Genomic DNA, 18,833 nt, shown 5'->3' on the forward strand with positions numbered 1-18,833 from the left:
TGTTATTGTAACAAGTGATACTGTCGCAACTATGTTGTAACAAGTGATGTTACTGTAAGAACTGTCTCTATAAATATTATGATTGACTCGTTTGACCTGAGAGCATTCTTGACTTCTTGTAAGATGACAATAGGATAATATCAACTGTTTACATAATTCATCCTTTTTCATTCTCTTAAAAATTGGATTATCACTTTCCCTTCAAGGCTTCCGTAAATTTCTATTCTAAAAAGCAGAGATGTATTTTTAAATAAAACCAGTGATGTTATGATGAGTGATTTATTACAGCATGGCTGTGAACAAGACTAAAAGCAAACTGACACCAAAAGCAGCAACATGAAGTCGTAACACTATCACAGATCAGCCTACATAACCATACAGATTGAGGGTGTATGACCTATTTTGAGCTCTAAATCACTTTCCTTGGAGAGTTTTACGCATCATATGTTTCTTAGTATTGTGTTCTGGTTTGATGAAAATAATGTAACACTTTGGCGCAAAAATGCAAATCAACAACCCGAATGCAGAAGACAGGATGGCAAAGATCTCCACCGCTACGGTCACCTTCCCAGGAGAGCTGACATAAGCTGGGATAAAGGTGATCCAGACAGCACAGAATATCAACATGCTGAAGGTGATGAACTTGGCTTCATTGAAGTTATCAGGCAGCTTTCGGGCCAGGAAAGCCAGGACCAAGCATGTTCCAGCCAGAAGGCCTATGTACCCCAACACAGCATAGAACGCAACCTCTGAACCGGGATTACACTCCAGAACAATCTTTTTATTGCTGTATCGGAAAACCTTGTCAGCGAAAGGCGGGTTGAGATTTAGCCAGAGCACACAGATGAATATCTGGACGAACGTGCATGAACATACGATGACCCTCTGCTGGGAGGGGCCGAACTTCCCCTCCATGTTGCTGCCGGGCAGGGTGGCTCTGAACGCAGTCACCACGATTATGGTCTTGCCCAGGATGCAGGATATGCAGAGGGCAAAGGTCACCCCAAAAGCCGTGTGGCGCAGCATGCAGGTGAGGGTGGTGGGCTTGCCCAGGAAGGGCAAAGGGCAGAGGAAGCACATGAAGAGAGAGAACAGGAGCAGAGAGCTCAGCTCAAAGTTACTGGCCTTTATCACAGGCGTGTCTCTATAGTGGATGTAAACTGACATTGTGGCCAATGACAGACAAGCACCTAGCAGGGATATCACAGTAAGAGCTATTCCCATTGGTTCGTTGTAGGACAGGAACTCGATGGTTTTCTGAATGCAGTTATCCCTCATCTTGTTGGACCAGTACTCCTGAGGACAGGGGTCGCAGTCTACAGCACCTGAGTAACACACACAAGTAACACGCACACACACACACACACACACACACAGGTAACACACACGCACAAGTAACACACACGCACGCACACGTAACACACACACGCACACATACACACGCACACAAGTAACACACACGCACACACACAAGTAACACACACGCACGCGCATCTGCTAAATGAATCCTTTTTGTTTTTCACACAGTAGTCAGATAGGTTTCTCACTGTATAGTGCAACACTAACATATGCAGTACCTGTACTGTATAGTGTAACACTAACATATGCAGTACCTATACAGTATAATGTAACACTAACATATGCAGTACCTGTATAGTGCAACACCGTAATGTATACTGTACTGTGTAATGTATACTGTACTGTGTATGCTTGGTACCTGTGGAGTTAGCTATAGTTCCTTCAGGACAGGGGATGCAGTCAAAGCAGCAGACAGGCCGGCCTTTCACCTGAGCCATCCTGGTCCCCAGGGGGCAAACGGCAGAACATGCTGCTGTTGGAATCTAGAAAGAACAGGGTATTTTTATTATATATATATAAGGACAACTGTAATCTGTTAAAAAACTTAATCTGTTTGACAGGTAGTAGGAAGTTATACGTGAGTTACTGTAATTGTTGAACTGTGTCTGTTAGCTGAGATGTGGTGACTTTACAGTGTGTCTGGTAGCTGATATGTTACTTTACACTGTGTCTGGTTGCTGAGATGTGGTTACTTTACACTGTGTCTGGTAGCTGAGATGGTAATTTACACTGTGTCTGGTAGCTGAGATGTTACTTTACACTGAGTCTGGTAGCTGAGATGTTACTGTACACTGTTTCTGGTAGCTGAGATGTTACTTTACACTGTGTCTGGTAGCTGAGATGTTACTTCACACTGAGTCTGGTAGCTGAGATGTTACTGTACACTGTTTCTGGTAGCTGAGATGTTACTTTACACTGTGTCTGGTAGCTGAGATGTCACTGTACACTGTGTCTGGTAGCTGAGATGGTACTTTACACTGTGTCTGGTAGCTGAGATGTTACTGTACACTGTGTCTGGTAGCTGAGATGTTACTGTACACTGTGTCTGGCAGCTGAGATGTTACTTTACAGTGTCTGGTAGCTGAGATGTTACTTTACACTGTCTGGTAGCTGAGATGTTATTGTACATTGTGTCTGGTAGCTGAGATGTTACTTTACACTGTGTCTGGTAGCTGAGATGTTACTGTACACTGTGTCTGGTAGCTGAGATGTTACTGTACACTGTGTCTGGTAGCTGAGATGTTACTTTACACTGTGTCTGGTAGCTGAGTCTGACAGACCGTTCCTTGACCCATCAAAATACTGTTAGAACTACAGCATGTACATCTGATCCTTGATTTTGTGCTGTATACAGCATAACTGCCCTTCTATATGCAAAATATGTGCTTAGCTTTGGATAAACACCTTTGCTGGATTAATACAAAAGTACAAAAATTAACAAAACCAAAAATAAATGCACAGCACCATGTCACCTGTTCCCCAGACGATGTCTTCTTCCTGGATGCTGAGCTTGTAGCCCCCGTCTGAGGCAGAGCCAAAGTGACCCACAGTCACATGATCCACCTGCCCCTCCCTCAGCTGCCAGTTGATGATGTCATAGGAGGGGGGCGGATCCCCGTTCTTATCGAAAAACACGGCTTCCCCAAACGGGTTGGTGAGTCTCACCTTCTGCAGCTGGTCACTGACCTACACAGCCAGAGGTTAAACACACACCAGTCATGTGGTGCTTCTGAAAATGACAGCAAATAAAAAAAGTAATCATAATTTTTTAACTTAAATGAGATTGTGTAGCTCAACTATATCTCTAACTGTCTGAATCATTCATGTAAATAGAGCACTTCTGTTTGTGGATGTCCTCACCTGTTTGGGCTGAATCTGAGACACATTCACACAAGGCATCTCCAGGCTTTCCCCGTACGTCTGGCAAAATATGAGGTTATGGAGGGCATGTGCGATGGCATACACGGCGTTGTACACGTTGTACGCCACCCTCAGCTGTGTCACGTTGAAGAACACGTCGCTGGAACCCGCCAGTGTTTCCGTTCCGCTGCACCACTTCACGCCCTCGCCCCCGCTCCTGGCCCCGCTCCTGGCCAGCGGCCGACACCCAGCCATAATCTCCCAGAAGTCCCTGATGAAGCCGGCGCTGGGGTCCGCGTACGGACTGATGCCCCGGAGGAAGGGTTCGAACCTGGGAATGGCTACCTTGCGCACCACAAAGCCGATCGTCCCCCCGAAGGATCGGTAGATCTCCGGGGTGGAGGGCCGCGCAGCGGTGATCCAGGCCTCGCTGGCGATCCACTGGATCCCCGTGATGTTCTGCAGGACCACCTCCTGCATGAGGGGGTACAGGTCGCCTTCCGGGACGAACGCCAGGATGACTTTGACCATGGACTGCTTGATGGTGTCCACCACGTCCAGGATCCTGGCCCTGGTGTACGTCCGTAACACCGTCCCCACAAATGCGATGCACACGCCTTGCTTCTGCACCTCCTCAGTGAACGCCAGGACGCCGTTCCGGCCGTAGTCGTTGTCCGACTGGAGCGCGCCGATCCAGGTCCAGCCGAACCGGCGGACCAGGGCAGCGAGAGCCTTGGCTTGGTAGAAGTCACTGGGGATCGTGCGGAAAAACGTGGGGTACTTTTCCCTGTCACTCAGACAGGCGCAGGTGGAGAAGTAACTGACCTGCCATCATGACAAGGAGAGACATGAGATGAGAGATGAGAGAGATGAGCCAAGAGAGGATAGCACTTTCTTTGAAAAGTAAATCTGTGGATGATCTACACATGCTCAGTATATACTCAATACACTATCAACAAATGGTTGATTACTTTCATGTGACCCTCACTCTCATCTTAACCAGCTGAGCTGTATTTGCATTCGTTCTACTGTGGTTTCTCAAAATCAAGTGTGACCTAATAAATTGAACAGACTTTATCCAAAACAACGACATAGGAAGATCATTTGCCACAGAACACATTCCAGTAATATGTTAGTGCTTGGATATACAAGTTTGAGAAATAACTGACCTGCTGAAAGGACAAAGAAATACATGAAAGACATACACAGACGATCACAGAACACAGAAAGATCATTTTACAGAGTCATCTACGGGACTTGAGCTGAGACAGAGACACCAGACGTGTCTCTGCTGTGTTCCTGTCGTAGCGACACCTGACACCTCTCACCATGGGCACCCTGAAGGGGCCCAGAGTGGAGGCCACAGCCAGCGACTGGGAGGAACCGGATTCTGCGATGAGAGCAGCCACAGGAGGGCACAGGGCACCAGGCTCCTCTGACCGGCTGACCAGAGTCACAGCCGCGCGCAGGACGTTGGTGGGAGACGCACAGGAGTCCTGGATCCTGTACGGGGGCATGGGTAGAGCATAGTGGTTAGAGCATTTGACTGCAGATCTAGGGGCATGGGTAGAGCATAGTGGTTAGAGCATTTGACTGCAGATCTAGGGGCATGGGTAGAGCATAGTGGTTAGAGCATTTGACTGCAGATCTAGGGGCATGGGTAGAGCATAATGGTTAGAGCATTTGACTGCAGATCTAGGGGCATGGGTAGAGAATAGTGGTTAGAGCATTTGACTGCAGATCTAGGGGCATGGGTAGAGCATAGTGGTTAGAGCATTTGACTGCAGATCTAGGGGCATGGGTAGAGCATAGTGGTTAGAGCATTTGACTGCAGATCTAGGGGCATGGGTAGAGCATAATGGTTAGAGCATTTGACTGCAGATCTAGGGGCATGGGTAGAGAATAGTGGTTAGAGCATTTGACTGCAGATCTAGGGGCATGGGTAGAGCATAGTGGTTAGAGCATTTGACTGCAGATCAAGAGGTTGCAGGCTCTAATCCCTGCCTGTGCATCGCTTTTGGATTTAAGCAGTCTGCTGAGTGAATACAAAAATGACTGGTGTGAAATGAGCTTGCCTGTAACCCAGGGATATGTTGGGCAGCAGGAGATTGTCCTTGTTGATTTCTTCAATCGCGAAGATCATTACCTGGGTCCAGCGGAAAGCACGCAGATCGAACCTTCAAAAACAAATTGTTTGAAAAGTTGATCAAAGATTTTAGATATGAAAGCTCACTTTTACTGACAGAAATAAAAATGACGAGTGAACAGCCATGATTATCAGAAATAAAAGTAATCACATTAAAAAGTTGTTGTTTTTTTACTGAGAACTGAGGAATCCATACACAGAACTATAAACTGAACATCAAACACGGGAATGGCTAGACAACAATCTGGACGTGAATAAGACCAGACTCACCCCACACACCTGACGTCAGGAGGCTTTCCCATGTAGGACATGTTGCTCTGCTCCTGTTTGTTGGACACAGGAAAAATGCCCCCGATCGTTATGTCTCCTGGCTTGAACAACCTCTGCATGTTGAACTTACCCAGCACTTCACAGCCAGAGGCAGAACTCAGGGACAGAACTGCCAAAGAGTAGAGGAAGCACCATTCTTTTCGACACATGTCTGTTCAACATTTTGTGAGGAAGATTCTCGTTCTTATAGTCCTATTCCTCCTTGGTACGTCTGACAGCGTCTGAACAGAAAAGGGAGGAGCACTCTTTGGAAACCATGCTTGGTATGGATCCCTTAGGACAGCTTTGGATTGACGCACACATTCACACACAAGAGTACACATGAACAGTGGCGCCTTAATGCACGGGCTTACCTGGGCTTAAGCCCTGGGCCTCGACCAATCAGGGGCCTCTTAATAATAATACAAAATAATAATGATGATAAACGTCCGTATTCGCGGTGTCATTACTCTGCTCTACAGTGGCATCTGGTGGTGTATGTGCAGGGAGGGGAGCCCCCCCCCCCCTCCCCCTTATCTAAACAAAATGTAACAAAAACTAGAGAGGGTACAATTTCTGGGGAAATTGTAGGGTGTGCTTGCTTGCGTCGGTTGCAGATGGGTCCATTTAATATGAAACAAGCTTAACCCCCTTTGAGACAAGCTATTCTAACAACGTTGTCACCGGCAGTATTTTTCAGATGGGATCGCGATTCAAACGGTACCATCTGCTAACTGAAAATATGCCCCCAAACACGACTTTTTGGTCTCAGTCTAGAGCCCTGCGTGGATAAGCTGAATTATGCTACGAGCAAGCTAGCCTAGCTGCTGTTGCTAGCAAAACTACACTGAGGGGATTGTTTGAATGCGGCGGAAATTAAAAAAGTTTCTTTTGACATAAAGTTTAGGCTGTGGCATTGAAGACAGCGACGCACCACACAAGCTTGAGTTTAAATACATTATTTAATGTGACACTACTTACTGTACATGCAAGTCTTGAATTGCTTAAATGTATAATGCTGCTAGTACACCATGGCACAATATGATACTTGCTGTGCAACAGCAATGCACGTTGTATCCATGCGTCATTGCTAACGTGTGCTGATGTTGTGACGTAGGCTAGCACTGAGTTCCCTTCGTTGACACAAGGAACTTTTTGCCACAAAAACAGAATTTCAGCCTAAACCGTGCAACGGAACGTAAATAAAAATACAAGCAACTCAATCGCTACCAAGACTAAACTTTTGATACCGACGTTGTCTATGTAGTCCAAATATTGACGGATCCTTAGGGGGGCAAAAATAAATGGATTGTGCGATTAGCGGGCGGGGGGCCTCAAAAAATGAAAAACAAGTCCATAGCCCAGGGGCCTCAAGTGCTATTAAGACGCCCTGCATATGAACACACACATACACACACATATACATAAATAAACACACTCGGGCTGTCAACGAATATTCTAAAATCGAATATATATTCGAATAGTTGTTAAAAACAGAATTTCGAATGTGAAAATTTATATTTGAATGTAAAAAACAAACAAAAAAACAACAGCGCCAGCAGCGTCGTGACTGTCTGCTTTGCGGGTGGGCATTACTAAGGTCGCTACTGTACTGACTGTATATTGCATGAATAAAATAGACTAGATAGGCTACAACAGATTCATGCACTGGTTTGATTATTTGCCGTTTCATGCCAAGGAAAAGTTCCATGTTTACCACAGCACATCTCGCTCGGAGCGTTCAATGTCGGTTCTATACTGTAAAACTTCAATTAATGTTAATAATATTAGTTTCAATCACTGAATGAAGCCTGCCATATTTGGGACAAGAATCACAACCTTAAATTGCTTGCACAAAACTCTTGATCAGCACTCAGCATTTTTTTTTTTTGTCGTTCATTTAAACCGCTATGCGCAGAGAGCGCGACGGTGCGGGAGAGTGAGAGAGAAAGAAAGAGCGCGTGTGTGCGAGCGAGAGGCCAAGGTCTGCGGTCTTGGCCATTAGTTAATTTACTTATTTTTGTGTAGGTAATATGTTGTTAAATATGTTTAAACTTAAATAAATTACAAGTAGTTATGTCTTGTTGTATTAATTTGTCCTGTTATTGACGTGCCTAATGCGCAACCAGAAATTCGAATATATTCGAATACACGTGTTTTTTTCAGGAATATTCGAACGTCATTTTTGAGCAATTTTGACAGCCCTAAAACACACACACAGGACTAGTACATGCTGACTATGTTACTACTATTTTTTGGTTATTGAAGCTACTTAATATGACGTACATGGGCTCTGGACTGACTGTGGGATAATGAACCACTGTCTACTGGCCGAGCTGGTTAGAATGTGTTTAATAAGTCCATCAAACCTTAATAGCCTCTGTTTTACTCTACCTTAATCTAAAATAGTCCTTCCCTGTAATCAGTTACGCAACCATGTGGGCAAAAATGCAATCTCAGTGATTGCATTTGTAGTAAACTAAAGTAGCTACTGTAGGCAACATGAACACATCTTAGTACATTATTTACTTCCATTTGACTGTCGAATGCAACACATACTAAAATCTGGGAAATGCTAACTGTTTGATAAGTTAATATCTGGTTAATATCTTAATATCTGGATTCTTAAAACATCAACGCAAGCGCAGTGAATAGCTTCTTTCAGCTAAGAAATTACAGTGTAACTTTGCAAGGGCCCCCATTCTCGGTAAGTGACTTTTATTCTGATGCGTTTGAGGGCTCCTAAACATTATAATATATTAATAAGTAATAGTACAATTTAATTTATTAAGTTTACTTCTTGAAGTACTTACATTAATTGAAAGTGCACTTAAAAGTATTGCCCAGTATACTCTGAGGCTCTTTAGGAAGTATACTTCATGAACTGAAAGTGCACTACACAGGTTACTTTAGAGTATTCCAAGGTATACTTTTAAGTACTTTGGAAAGTATACTTTCCAAAGTATATTCCGAATTAACTGCCCGCTACCGGAAGTAGTGGACTTGGGTTATGCAATATGCGGAAGTGATGTGTTCTTGTGTGTCTATAAGTTTGAGTGTCTTTTTATAGTCCTTAAATCAATAAAAAACAAAGAAACTTTACATTTATGTATGTGAAATTTACCATATAAAATAAACAAATGTAAGGGCGTATTCAAGTTTTTATTTATTTATTATGTTTTATTACAGTGTCAAGGGTTCAAAGTATCTAACCATGTAAAGTAATTCGTCCAAATACAATGTTTTACGTTCATGAATAGCCATTATCCTTTGTTTCATTATGCAAGTTAGCCGACGGAAGAAACAACTTGTTCACATAAAAGTGTTCTTTTCTCCGGTTAGCAACGGAGTATTTACAATATGAAGGCATCAAAATGTCCGTTGAACCCTCCCCTTTCGATTGACACCTTGGTTGACCCAATAGGAGCTTCCATGCCCCGTTGACAGCCCTTTTAATTAGGGATTTAGCTATTATATATGCTAGTTCTAAGTACCACCTTTCATTAGAGATAACAATTATGAAAAATAATACCTTTTTATCCTAGGTATTTGACCTTGGTTACAAAGGGTCATTTTGGAGTCTCCAATAGGCCCTTTTAGAAAACGCCTGGATGTACTCTTATAAAAACATGTGTCAAATATGAATATATTGTGGTATTATGTTTGACTTTTGATTTGAATTGGGTAAGGCTTCAACCTGTGGTCCAATTTAGTCTTCCAGCTAATACCTACCACCTCTAGGCCTCTTCAGGCCTCTGTTTTCAAAACAAAATCTAGGCGGAAATAGAAATTTTCACTTTCCTTGTGTTCAAGCTTCTATTTCTCAACACTAGTAGGACTGACAGGGGTCCTGACAACAGGGGACATAACTTCAGTGAGTGTCAGCTTTCAAAAGAGATCATTTACATGCATGTACTCCAAATGGTTCAAGAACAGCTTCCAATTTACTTTGGGTATGCTGTTTAGGCGTTTTAGGCACATTTAACAGGAGTCTTAACATACCAAATGCACATATCACAAATGTAACAACATGAGAAAGTAAACAATCAACATTGCACAACTCTTCTCAGTGGTACAAATAAAAAGGAAAAGTAACCACTAACATAAAAATTGCCAGAGATATACAGGCAAGTTAAGGTGGAAATGTCAGTTGGTCTTTCCTCAACGTGCCAAGCGTATGTATTGGTGCTTCGGTCACGATGAATTAAAGACAAAATGCAATTTTAAAATGAGTAAGAATTGTAATAATCATTTACCAACAGTAGGCCTATATATAAATATTTTAAAATAAATTTATTTTTCATCAGGGAATGAGTTCTTTTTACCCCAAGTCAAGGAGTTCAAGTACCTTGGGGTCTTGTTCATGAGGGGAGAATAAAGTTGGAGGTTGGACGGAGAATCGGGGCAGCGGTATTGCATTCGCTCTATTTGCATTCAAAAAGATAGCTGAGTTGTAAGGCAAGTTGATTACACCACCTCAAAGCCAAGGAGCTAAAAATAGTTACAAGAAATACAAGTCATGGAAACTGACTAATGTTTATTAAATATGTAGAACCAAGATGAAGAATAAACATTTGGTTAATATTGTAGCTTGTGACAGTTGAGGATTTGTGGTTCAGGCTAACTGACATCAGTAAATTCACATTAGTATCAGTTTACTATAACAGTATTGGCAGGTCACCTAGTCTTTAAACCAGCCTTTCATGAATTAAATATGTTTAGTTGGCATCTTTGTCATCAAATGTTTCTTTGAATTTAGTTCTGGCTTGAAATCTGTGATGAAGCACTTAGGCACAAATATGCATATCAACAAAGCAAAACGGGAGGCCAGGATGGCAAAAATCTCAGTGTTTGCGGTACCTTAGTCACAATTTCAAACTGAGGGATTATTTGCAAGTGTCAAATTGACTCTGGCTAATATTGGATGTCTTTGGAAGTCTTCCCCATGATATGCTTCTTAGTATTTTTATTGGGCCTCAGTAATATGATGAAGCACTTAGGACCGAATATACAGAAAAGTAAAGCAAAACTGGAGGCCAGGATGGCAAATATCTCCACAGCTACAGTGAACTTCCCAGGAGAGCTGACATAAGCCGGGATAAAGGTGATCCAGACAGCACAGAATATCAACATGCTGAAGGTGATGAACTTGGCTTCATTGAAGTTATCAGGCAGCTTTCGGGCCAGGAAAGCCAGCACAAAGCACAAGAGAGCCAGGAGTCCTATATACCCCAGCACAGCCCAGAAGCCCACAGCAGAACCTAAGGCACATTCTAGAATGATCCTGTCATTATAGTGTTCCATGTTCTTAAAGGGGAAAGGAGGGGAGATTGTTAACCACAGCACACAGATCAGGACCTGGATGAGAGTGAAAGCCAGGACAGTGAGTCTCTGCTGTGGAGGCCCAAACCATTTCATGACATCACTTCCTGGAAGTGTGGCCCTGAAGGCCATCAGCACCACTATAGTCTTCCCCAGAACACAAGAGATGCAGAGGACAAAGGTGATCCCAAACGCCGTGTGGCGCAGCATACATGACCACTCAGAGGGCCGGCCGATGAAGGTGAGAGAACACAGGAAACACAGAGTCAGGGAGAAGAGTAGCAGGAAGCTGAGCTCTGAGTTGTTGGCCCTGACTATTGGGGTGTGTTTGTGAACCACAAAAATAATTAACATAAGCACTGACAAAAACACACCAAAGCAAGAAAACAATGTTAACAGAGTCCCCATAATTTCTTCAAAGGAGAGGAATTCAGTGGGTTTTAAAATACATATGTCTTGGTTTTCATTTGGCCAAGACTCTGGAGGGCACAGGAAACAGTCTGAAGAATCTGTCCAACGAATTGTAAAATAAAATAAATACATCATCAGTTTAGGAACATTCCCAGAGATTTGGGACGGTAAATGAACATCATCTTCATTAGAAACAGCCAGGTACCTGTCTGGTTGCTGATCGCTCCCTCTGGGCAGATGAGGCAGTCAAAGCAGCACACTGGCTTCCTTTTGTTGATGGCCTTCCGAGTCCCAGGAGGACAAGGCTCTGTGCACACCGATCTGGGAACCTTCCAGAAACAACATTTCAATTAGGGTTAGTGTCAGCTAACCCTAACTATACAGCAAAAATAGAAAAACTTTGTTAAATTTTTTTAATTGACCATGCTGTTTTTCTAACTGTAATAGTATTGTTTAGTTACATTTACATTTAGCAGACGCTCTTATCCAGAGCGACTTACATTAAGTACAGGGACATTCTCCCCGAGGCAAGTAGGGTGAAGTGCCTTGCCCAAGGACACAACGTCATTTGGCACAGCCGGGGAATCGAACTGGCAACTAGCCCGCTTCCCTAACCGCTTAGCCACCTGACTCCCTTAGTTGCCTATTCAATGTACACAACTGCCACAACTGTTGTATGCAGACATTACAATCAAATTTTTGTTACCTCAGCATGGTTTCCAGCCCACACAATTTTTAAATCATCTTTTATATGAAATTTCTGTCCATCTGGTTTGGATCCGTCATATCTGCCGATGTTGACAATGGTAGCAGAGCCATCTTCTCCTATCTGCCAGTTAACCAAGTCATACTGGGCCATCGAGTCTCCGTTTGCATCAAAGGACATCTTATTCCCAGCCTGCGTTGTGAAGTTCACCAACCTTAGCTGCTCCAGCACCTGCATGAAGACAATCAATTCATTGGAGCTGAATGTCACCTAAATATATGAAAGGAAATGAAATTTCTCAGCTCCTCTATATTTTCACCTGTAGAGGCATGACCTCAGTCTTGTTGATACAGCTCCTCCCTGTGGTGGGATTTAACCCGTTCTCACACTGCAGTAGGTTATGGAGGGCGTGTGCTACTGCGTAAACAGCCATGTAAACATTGTTGACAGTCCCGGTCTCCGTTGTGTCTGTGTAATCGTTGACGACTGTCCTCAGGTCCTCTGAGCCGGTACACAGCTTGGAGGTGTTAGAGGGGGAGAAGCTGCAGTGAAACACGTCCTCCCAGAAAGCCCTGATGTGAGAACTCTGAGGTGCGTCTGACGGCTTCAGACTCAGCAGGAACTCATTCAGCCCAGGGATGTCAGACTCAGGAATGGCAAAGCCCATCGCCCCTTGTAAGATACTCCCGCTCTCCAATGCCAAGCTTGCTGTTGTGATCCATGATTCACTGCCAATCAACTGTTTCCCAGTAACATTCCTGCTTTCTACCCTCTTTAGAAATTCCTGTGTGTATGAAAGGGACATAAACAGCAGCACCACCGTGGAGGTAGATTGTGTGATCGTCTCTACTACTTTGTCAAACTCAACAGCATTTTCTTTATTGAAAGATTCTGTGTACTCAACACAGATTCCCTCTTTCTTTGCTTCCTTTAAGAATTCAGCATTTCCTTCGACAGAGTATGTCTCCATAGAAGAAACAGTTCCCACCCAGCTCCAGCCAAAATTCTTCATGAGTTGCACAAGGGCTATGACTTGGAACTGATCACTGGGCACTGTTCTGAAGAAAGAAGGATATTGTTTCTTGTCACTTAGACAAGCGCAAGTGGCAAGGTGACTGATCTGTTAACAGGGAAAAGAAACATATTAAACATTCTATAGAACACTTACAAATAGACAGAATATTCAGTGAAAATGTAACTAGAAATTATGTGGTCTGTGTAATCTGTTAACAGAGAAAAACATATTAAATATGCTGTTGTTCTTATAAAAATATATTCTGTGAAAATACTTCTGATGTATTGATGCTCTATTGTTGCCTACTACAAATAGCATTGTATTTTTTTTCATGTCACCCCGATCTGTCAGGTATTACATCAGCCCAATCTCACAGGCGGTATGTTCCTATTAGACATTCAATACAGCAGATTATAGTGTGATGAACATTGTATCAACTCTGTGGTAGAGAACACTGTGGAGCAGTCATTATAAGAGAATTAGATCCAGTAAAATATACTGTTAGAGGTTATTTTGAAGCAGGCTGGTTTAACCATCTCACCTGTGGTACATGTAGAGGACCGATAGCTCTGTTGATATCCCCACTAGGTCCAGAGGAGGAGTGTCCCAGCAGGGCCTGCACTCTGCCTCGGCCACAGCCCTGCTCCCTCTGCTCAGCCCCGTTCACTGCCTCCAAGCCAGCCCTCATCAGGTGGTTGGCGCCACAGCCCTTGTAGATCCTGTAGCCTAGAGTCACTCCTGGAAGAAGCTGGGGGCTGCTGTTGATCTCCTCCACGGTGAATATCAACGTTCGGGCAAATTTCAGCTCCCTGTCATTCCTCCTGTTGAAAAACATTGGCAGTTATGGAAATGAGTGGCTGGTTAATACGATTTCAAAGATGAACTGGTCTGTAAAGTCTGGTTGTCTGGGGTTTGACAGATATGCATACATAACAATGGGGACAGTAAAAACCTTCTACTTGTAAAAAGCTGAAACAGAGACTAACTTGTTAAATTGGGAAAGGTATCTAAAATAAAAATGTATTTGCTTCCTTAAGTAAAAAAATGACATTCAATACAAAACAAAAGAGTAACAGGCATTGACACAGATTGTGATACTTACTCTTTGCAATACTCAAAAGGCACTTTCACGTAGTCATAGTCTACAAAAATTCTTCTTTTCTCAAGTGAAAAAATACCCCCCACTAGAAGGTCCCCATCTTTAGCTAGCTCTACATAACCTGTCTGTCCTATCAGCCTGCATGCTGAGCTGTCTGACTGAGTATTTGCCAGTAGACCAAGAATGATGACTCCCAACAGTCTCATCTCAGAGTCTCTCTCCCCCTCAAACTGAAGTCTCTGTCAGAGGACACAACCTTTATAGATGGAAACACATGATGTTGTGTCAACACTCAAGAGAAATGAGACATGTAAAGTTTCCTCAAAGGTATATTTTATGACATGGAAACTGTTTACTAAAGTTACCATTTTTATTGAAACTCGCACTGTAACCTTCGCAAGCCCTTTGAATGAAATAATTCATTCAAAGTTGACTAATAATTTTTCCAAAACTACTATTAACTATTAACACGCACTTAGTCAATTATTAGTAAAAGCATCTGTAGACATTAGCATCATATCAAGATTAGTGTGCTTAGGGGCAAAATGCTCAGCACAGTCACAAGATCAGACAGAAACATGAAAAGGATTGTTCATTCCCTGTTTACTCATGATTGGTAGACACACAACGTATCAGCAACAAAATAGAAAAATAGACAAATTGAACTCATTTTTATACCATTTAGATGTTGTAAGACACCTCTGCAGAAATGTAAAGGTTTTCTTAAAGTTTTAGGGATATTGCAAAGTTGGCCTTAATTGTGTGTGGCTGTGGCTAGATTATCTCAAGAACCTGGCTCTGTTGAAGTTGAAATGTGACAGTTTATGGCTCACTACCCACGGACGTGCAGTGTCACGTGAAATTGTTTGGACTAGTGCACAGTGCCTGTGATGCAGTTAATGCTTAAGATTGCGGTGAGACACACGCACACGCAGATACCTGGAATTACAGACAGGGCACAGTGCCTGTGATGCCGTCAGTGAGTAAGATGTCGGTGACACAGATTTCTGGAAATACAGATTTTTCTGGATCAAATCCAGTGCCTGTGTGCTTGCTGATGTCCTGTCTACAGGGCACAGAATATAAATGAGTCCGCCTTTCCAGAGAAAACCAGAACCAGTGATTCTCGTTCCCAAACGACATCCGGTTATTCTATTTTTCTCGTACGAATTAATGAATTGAACCCATTTTAAACAAATAAATACAAATTAAAGAAAAACAATACGTGGTGGCCAATGCTGATATTGTGGCGGCCCTCCACAAATACATCAATGTATGGGAAATACTGGCCACATTGTCTAGCATGACCTCATAAACTGTTTAGTAAATAATATCAAGATATATTGCCATGGATTTCGTATGATTGGCAAGGCTAACAAGCTAATAATCATAGCCTAGATCTTATTTATTTATATATATAGACACATATTACAAAGTGTTGGTCCCATGCTTAATAAGTTATCAACTAGGCCTATATAATAAATAATAAAATAGGAAAAAGACCACAGATAAGGATTTCTCTCATGAAATCCATAGATTAATTCCGAATGCAATTATTTAAATTGATCTGATTTCTTTAGGCTATATAAATGGTAAATTTATGATTTTTTTGTCATTGTTAAATGTTGCCTTTCTGTTTTTGTCCAGTCATCCATGTTAAGCAAAACTCCAGTGTGATACAGTATAATATTCATGTCGCTTTGGATGAAAATGTTTTGCTAAATGAATAAAACACAAATGTATGTGAAGGAATTTAGAACACACATTAATTACATTTTATTATTGCACACATACTGGAAGAACTATATACACTTGCTACATTAAGAAAAAAAGGTTTGAATAATAAACTGTTAATTGAAGTAGCATTCAGTTGTGGCCAAGATGTATTTATTTGTGTATGTTTGTTGCCTGTTTTCAACCACAGCCTTCACTGAGATTAAACTCTTTTTTTACAATGCTGGTTTATTTATTTCAATGACAAGAGTACACTTTGTTGGTGCTCTGGAAGCTTGAAGCCAAGCCATCACATGTATCTGGATGAGAACACTGAGAAAAACAAACTTAGCCTGCAAAGAGGCTGGTCTGTTCACCAGACAGAACAGCATAAGAAAGCACACTAGAGCCAGGAGAGCTATGGAGCCAAAAACAGCTGGGCCTAACACATACTCTCCTAAAGTCAGATTTGTCTTTGTATTACTGCTTAAGTCAGGAGGGGACCTTTTTAACCACAGCACACAGATGAGGACCTGGATGAGAGTGACAGCCAGGACACTGAGTCTCTGCTGTGGAGGCCCAAACCATTTCATGACATCACTTCCTGGAAGTGTGGCCCTGAAGGCCATCAGCACCACGATAGTCTTCCCCAGAACACAAGAGATGCAGAGGACAAAGGTGATCCCAAACGCCGTGTGGCGCAGCATACAGGACCACTCAGAGGGCCGGCCGATGAAGGTGAGAGAACACAGGAAACACAGAGTCAGGGAGAAGAGGAGCAGGAAGCTGATCCTGGTGTTGGTCCTCAGGAGAGGAGAGTCTCTGTTCAGGGTGTTTGCTGCCTTGGTCACACAGACACCCACCAAGCACAGAGCTGCCAGAAGCAAGCCCTCCACCCAGCCGTAGGAGACCGCCTGGGGAATCCTGCTCTCAAGACTGCTGTGGGAGATGTGTGGGATGTAGGTATGGCCATCTGGAGGAAGGGTTTATTTGTATATTAGTATTAGCAGGTTTAGAATCCTAAGCGATGTGTAATATCTATTTATTGTGTGTGATGTGCATGTGTAAGGTTTAATTCGACTGATTGTCTCATGTTAATCAAATGAGTTTCTTATTCATATTTACCCCTGCTTGGAGGAGCGACAAAAATTACCTTTATTAAGTAGATTTTTTCCATCCGTGTCTAGGAGACCATTACAGCAGTGTGAACCCGTCTCCAGAGGATGTGCCTGGATGGAAACTGTCAAGGGCACCTATCAGAGGAAAGATGGAAATGCAATGTATCTCTAGACATGTAATATAGATAACTTGTCTACTCACTCAATGACATATAATGAGAAGTTGATGATACGATGCAAATAATTGATTTGATACAAGTGTTGGATGCCCTTTAAAGTCCTGTCAATCTTCTGAACAGAGTTCATATTACTGTATAATTTAGGTTCTTATTTACGTTCTTATTTACTTATTTGCATACATCTATAAAATATATGTATTATGGAGAGTGGCATTTCTATGCTTGTCTACAAACAGTAAACCTACAAAGATGTACCTGGCATGGTTGAAATCCAGCTTGTTTCCGGGGTGAAATCAGAGCCCAGTTTCCTCTCTCCTCTCTCCCAGCGGGGGCATCCAACAGCATCACTGATCCAGAGGCCAGCCCACAAGGGCAGGGCCCCGTCAGAGCCCTGGGCAGAGGGAGGCAGAGCAGGGCTGGGGACCTGCAGGCCCAGGCCTCCCTCCAGCACCTCCAGACCAGGCCTGGGGAACCAGAGCAGCGGACACAGACCTCACCCTCCACCAGGACGGAGGAGGGCTCTGGTGAGGCATGACAATTCGTCTCTGGTCCAACAGTCTGTCTCTGAGTTTGGGTCTGTGGGCAGAGCAGGGTGGCGTGGATGTGTGGGAGACCCAGGCTGTCTGTGGGCTCCAGGACCAGGCCGCAGTCTCTGGGATCTGCTCTGAGGAGCGTGGTTGTCAGGGAAACCCTCTGGCTAATAAAACATGCACAGTGGGGTACCTGGCTTACCTGTGCAGGTAAAAAAACAAGAGAAAACAAAAAAACAAAAGAAGAGTTAGGCTTTCAATAAATACTGTTAAAATAAAAAACTATTTAACAACAAAAAAGTAACAGTATAATGTTGCCTTGAGAGAGGCTAATGAGAAGATTCCCCTAAAGAGTTAACAATGCAAACAAGCGCAAACAGAAGTGCTCATTTCTTCTCCATCACCTGCAGTGTGAGTTCTGCCCAGCAGGGTCCAGACGAGGACTGTTCCAGCACTGCCTCCACGCTGCCTCCACAGCTGCCTCGGCCACAGCCCTGCTCACCCTGCTCAGCCCCGTTCACTGCCTCCAAGCCAGCCCTCATCAGGTGGTTGGAGCCACAGCCCTTGTAGATCCTGTAGCCCAGAGTCACTCCTGGAAGAGGATGGGGGCTGCTGTTGATCTGCTCCACGGTGAGAACCACCATGAGGACTGATGCTGATTCTGATCTGCAGAGCAGAGGGAGAGAGACTGAGAACAAGCAGATGTCAAATATAACTTCTACTCATAATTTCTTACAGTTATGCACTGTTTGTAAGTCACTTTGGAGAAAAGTGTCTGTTACATGAATAAACGGTTAAATGTACATTACTTGACCTATATAATTCTTTGTGATTTTGAAAATACACATTTGCATAAATAACATACAATCTGCTTGGTTTCAAACTTTCAATGTGGGTGTTAATAACATCACGAGTAATGTAGACATTTTGGACAGTAAATAAAAGTTATCATCAACAGTGTACATCCCTGTAAAAGACTAAAAATCTAATATATTGTCAATGACAGACAACTATGACATTTCATCAGTTTAGCTATATCCAAAATATAAGATATCTGTTATCATGA

General features: G+C 43.0%; 2 protein-coding genes across 2 annotated transcripts in view; both read right to left on the bottom strand.

The window, feature by feature from the left end:
• Window positions 1–274: 274 nt before the first annotated feature.
• LOC134029675 (extracellular calcium-sensing receptor) lies at window positions 275–5,910 on the bottom strand. The gene is made up of 7 exons (XM_062473943.1): window positions 5,636–5,910; window positions 5,295–5,396; window positions 4,548–4,722; window positions 3,220–4,044; window positions 2,824–3,045; window positions 1,718–1,841; window positions 275–1,325 (listed from the first exon to the last, which is right to left on the bottom strand). Exons 1-7 carry the CDS (start codon window positions 5,842–5,844, stop codon window positions 415–417), a joined length of 2,568 nt encoding a protein of 855 aa, XP_062329927.1. The 5' UTR covers window positions 5,845–5,910; the 3' UTR covers window positions 275–414.
• Window positions 5,911–10,261: 4,351 nt separating this feature from the next.
• Window positions 10,262–18,833, bottom strand: part of LOC134029661 (extracellular calcium-sensing receptor-like) — a 29,765-nt gene continuing 21,193 nt past the window's right edge. The window contains exons 2-6 of the mRNA XM_062473929.1: window positions 13,670–13,949; window positions 12,433–13,233; window positions 12,114–12,344; window positions 11,613–11,736; window positions 10,262–11,505 (exon numbers count right to left, since the gene is read on the bottom strand). Coding sequence (XP_062329913.1) covers window positions 10,589–11,505; window positions 11,613–11,736; window positions 12,114–12,344; window positions 12,433–13,233; window positions 13,670–13,949 — 2,353 coding nt within the window. The 3' untranslated portion in view covers window positions 10,262–10,588. The remainder of the gene's footprint in view (window positions 11,506–11,612; window positions 11,737–12,113; window positions 12,345–12,432; window positions 13,234–13,669; window positions 13,950–18,833) is intronic.

This window comes from Osmerus eperlanus, chromosome 11 (assembly GCF_963692335.1).
Source record: "Osmerus eperlanus chromosome 11, fOsmEpe2.1, whole genome shotgun sequence".
NCBI lineage: Eukaryota > Metazoa > Chordata > Actinopteri > Osmeriformes > Osmeridae > Osmerus > Osmerus eperlanus.

Excerpts from the sequence above, each read along its gene's own strand:
- LOC134029675 (XM_062473943.1), bottom strand. The coding sequence starts at position 5,844 with ATGTGTCGAAAAGAATGGTGCTTCCTCTACTCTTTGGCAGTTCTGTCC. Across the intron at positions 4,723-5,294 it reads AACATATCCCTGGGTTACAG|GATCCAGGACTCCTGTGCGT; the intron begins GCAAGCTCATTT and ends GCCCCCGTACAG. Across the intron at positions 1,326-1,717 it reads AACTATAGCTAACTCCACAG|GTGCTGTAGACTGCGACCCC; the intron begins GTACCAAGCATA and ends TGTGTTACTCAG.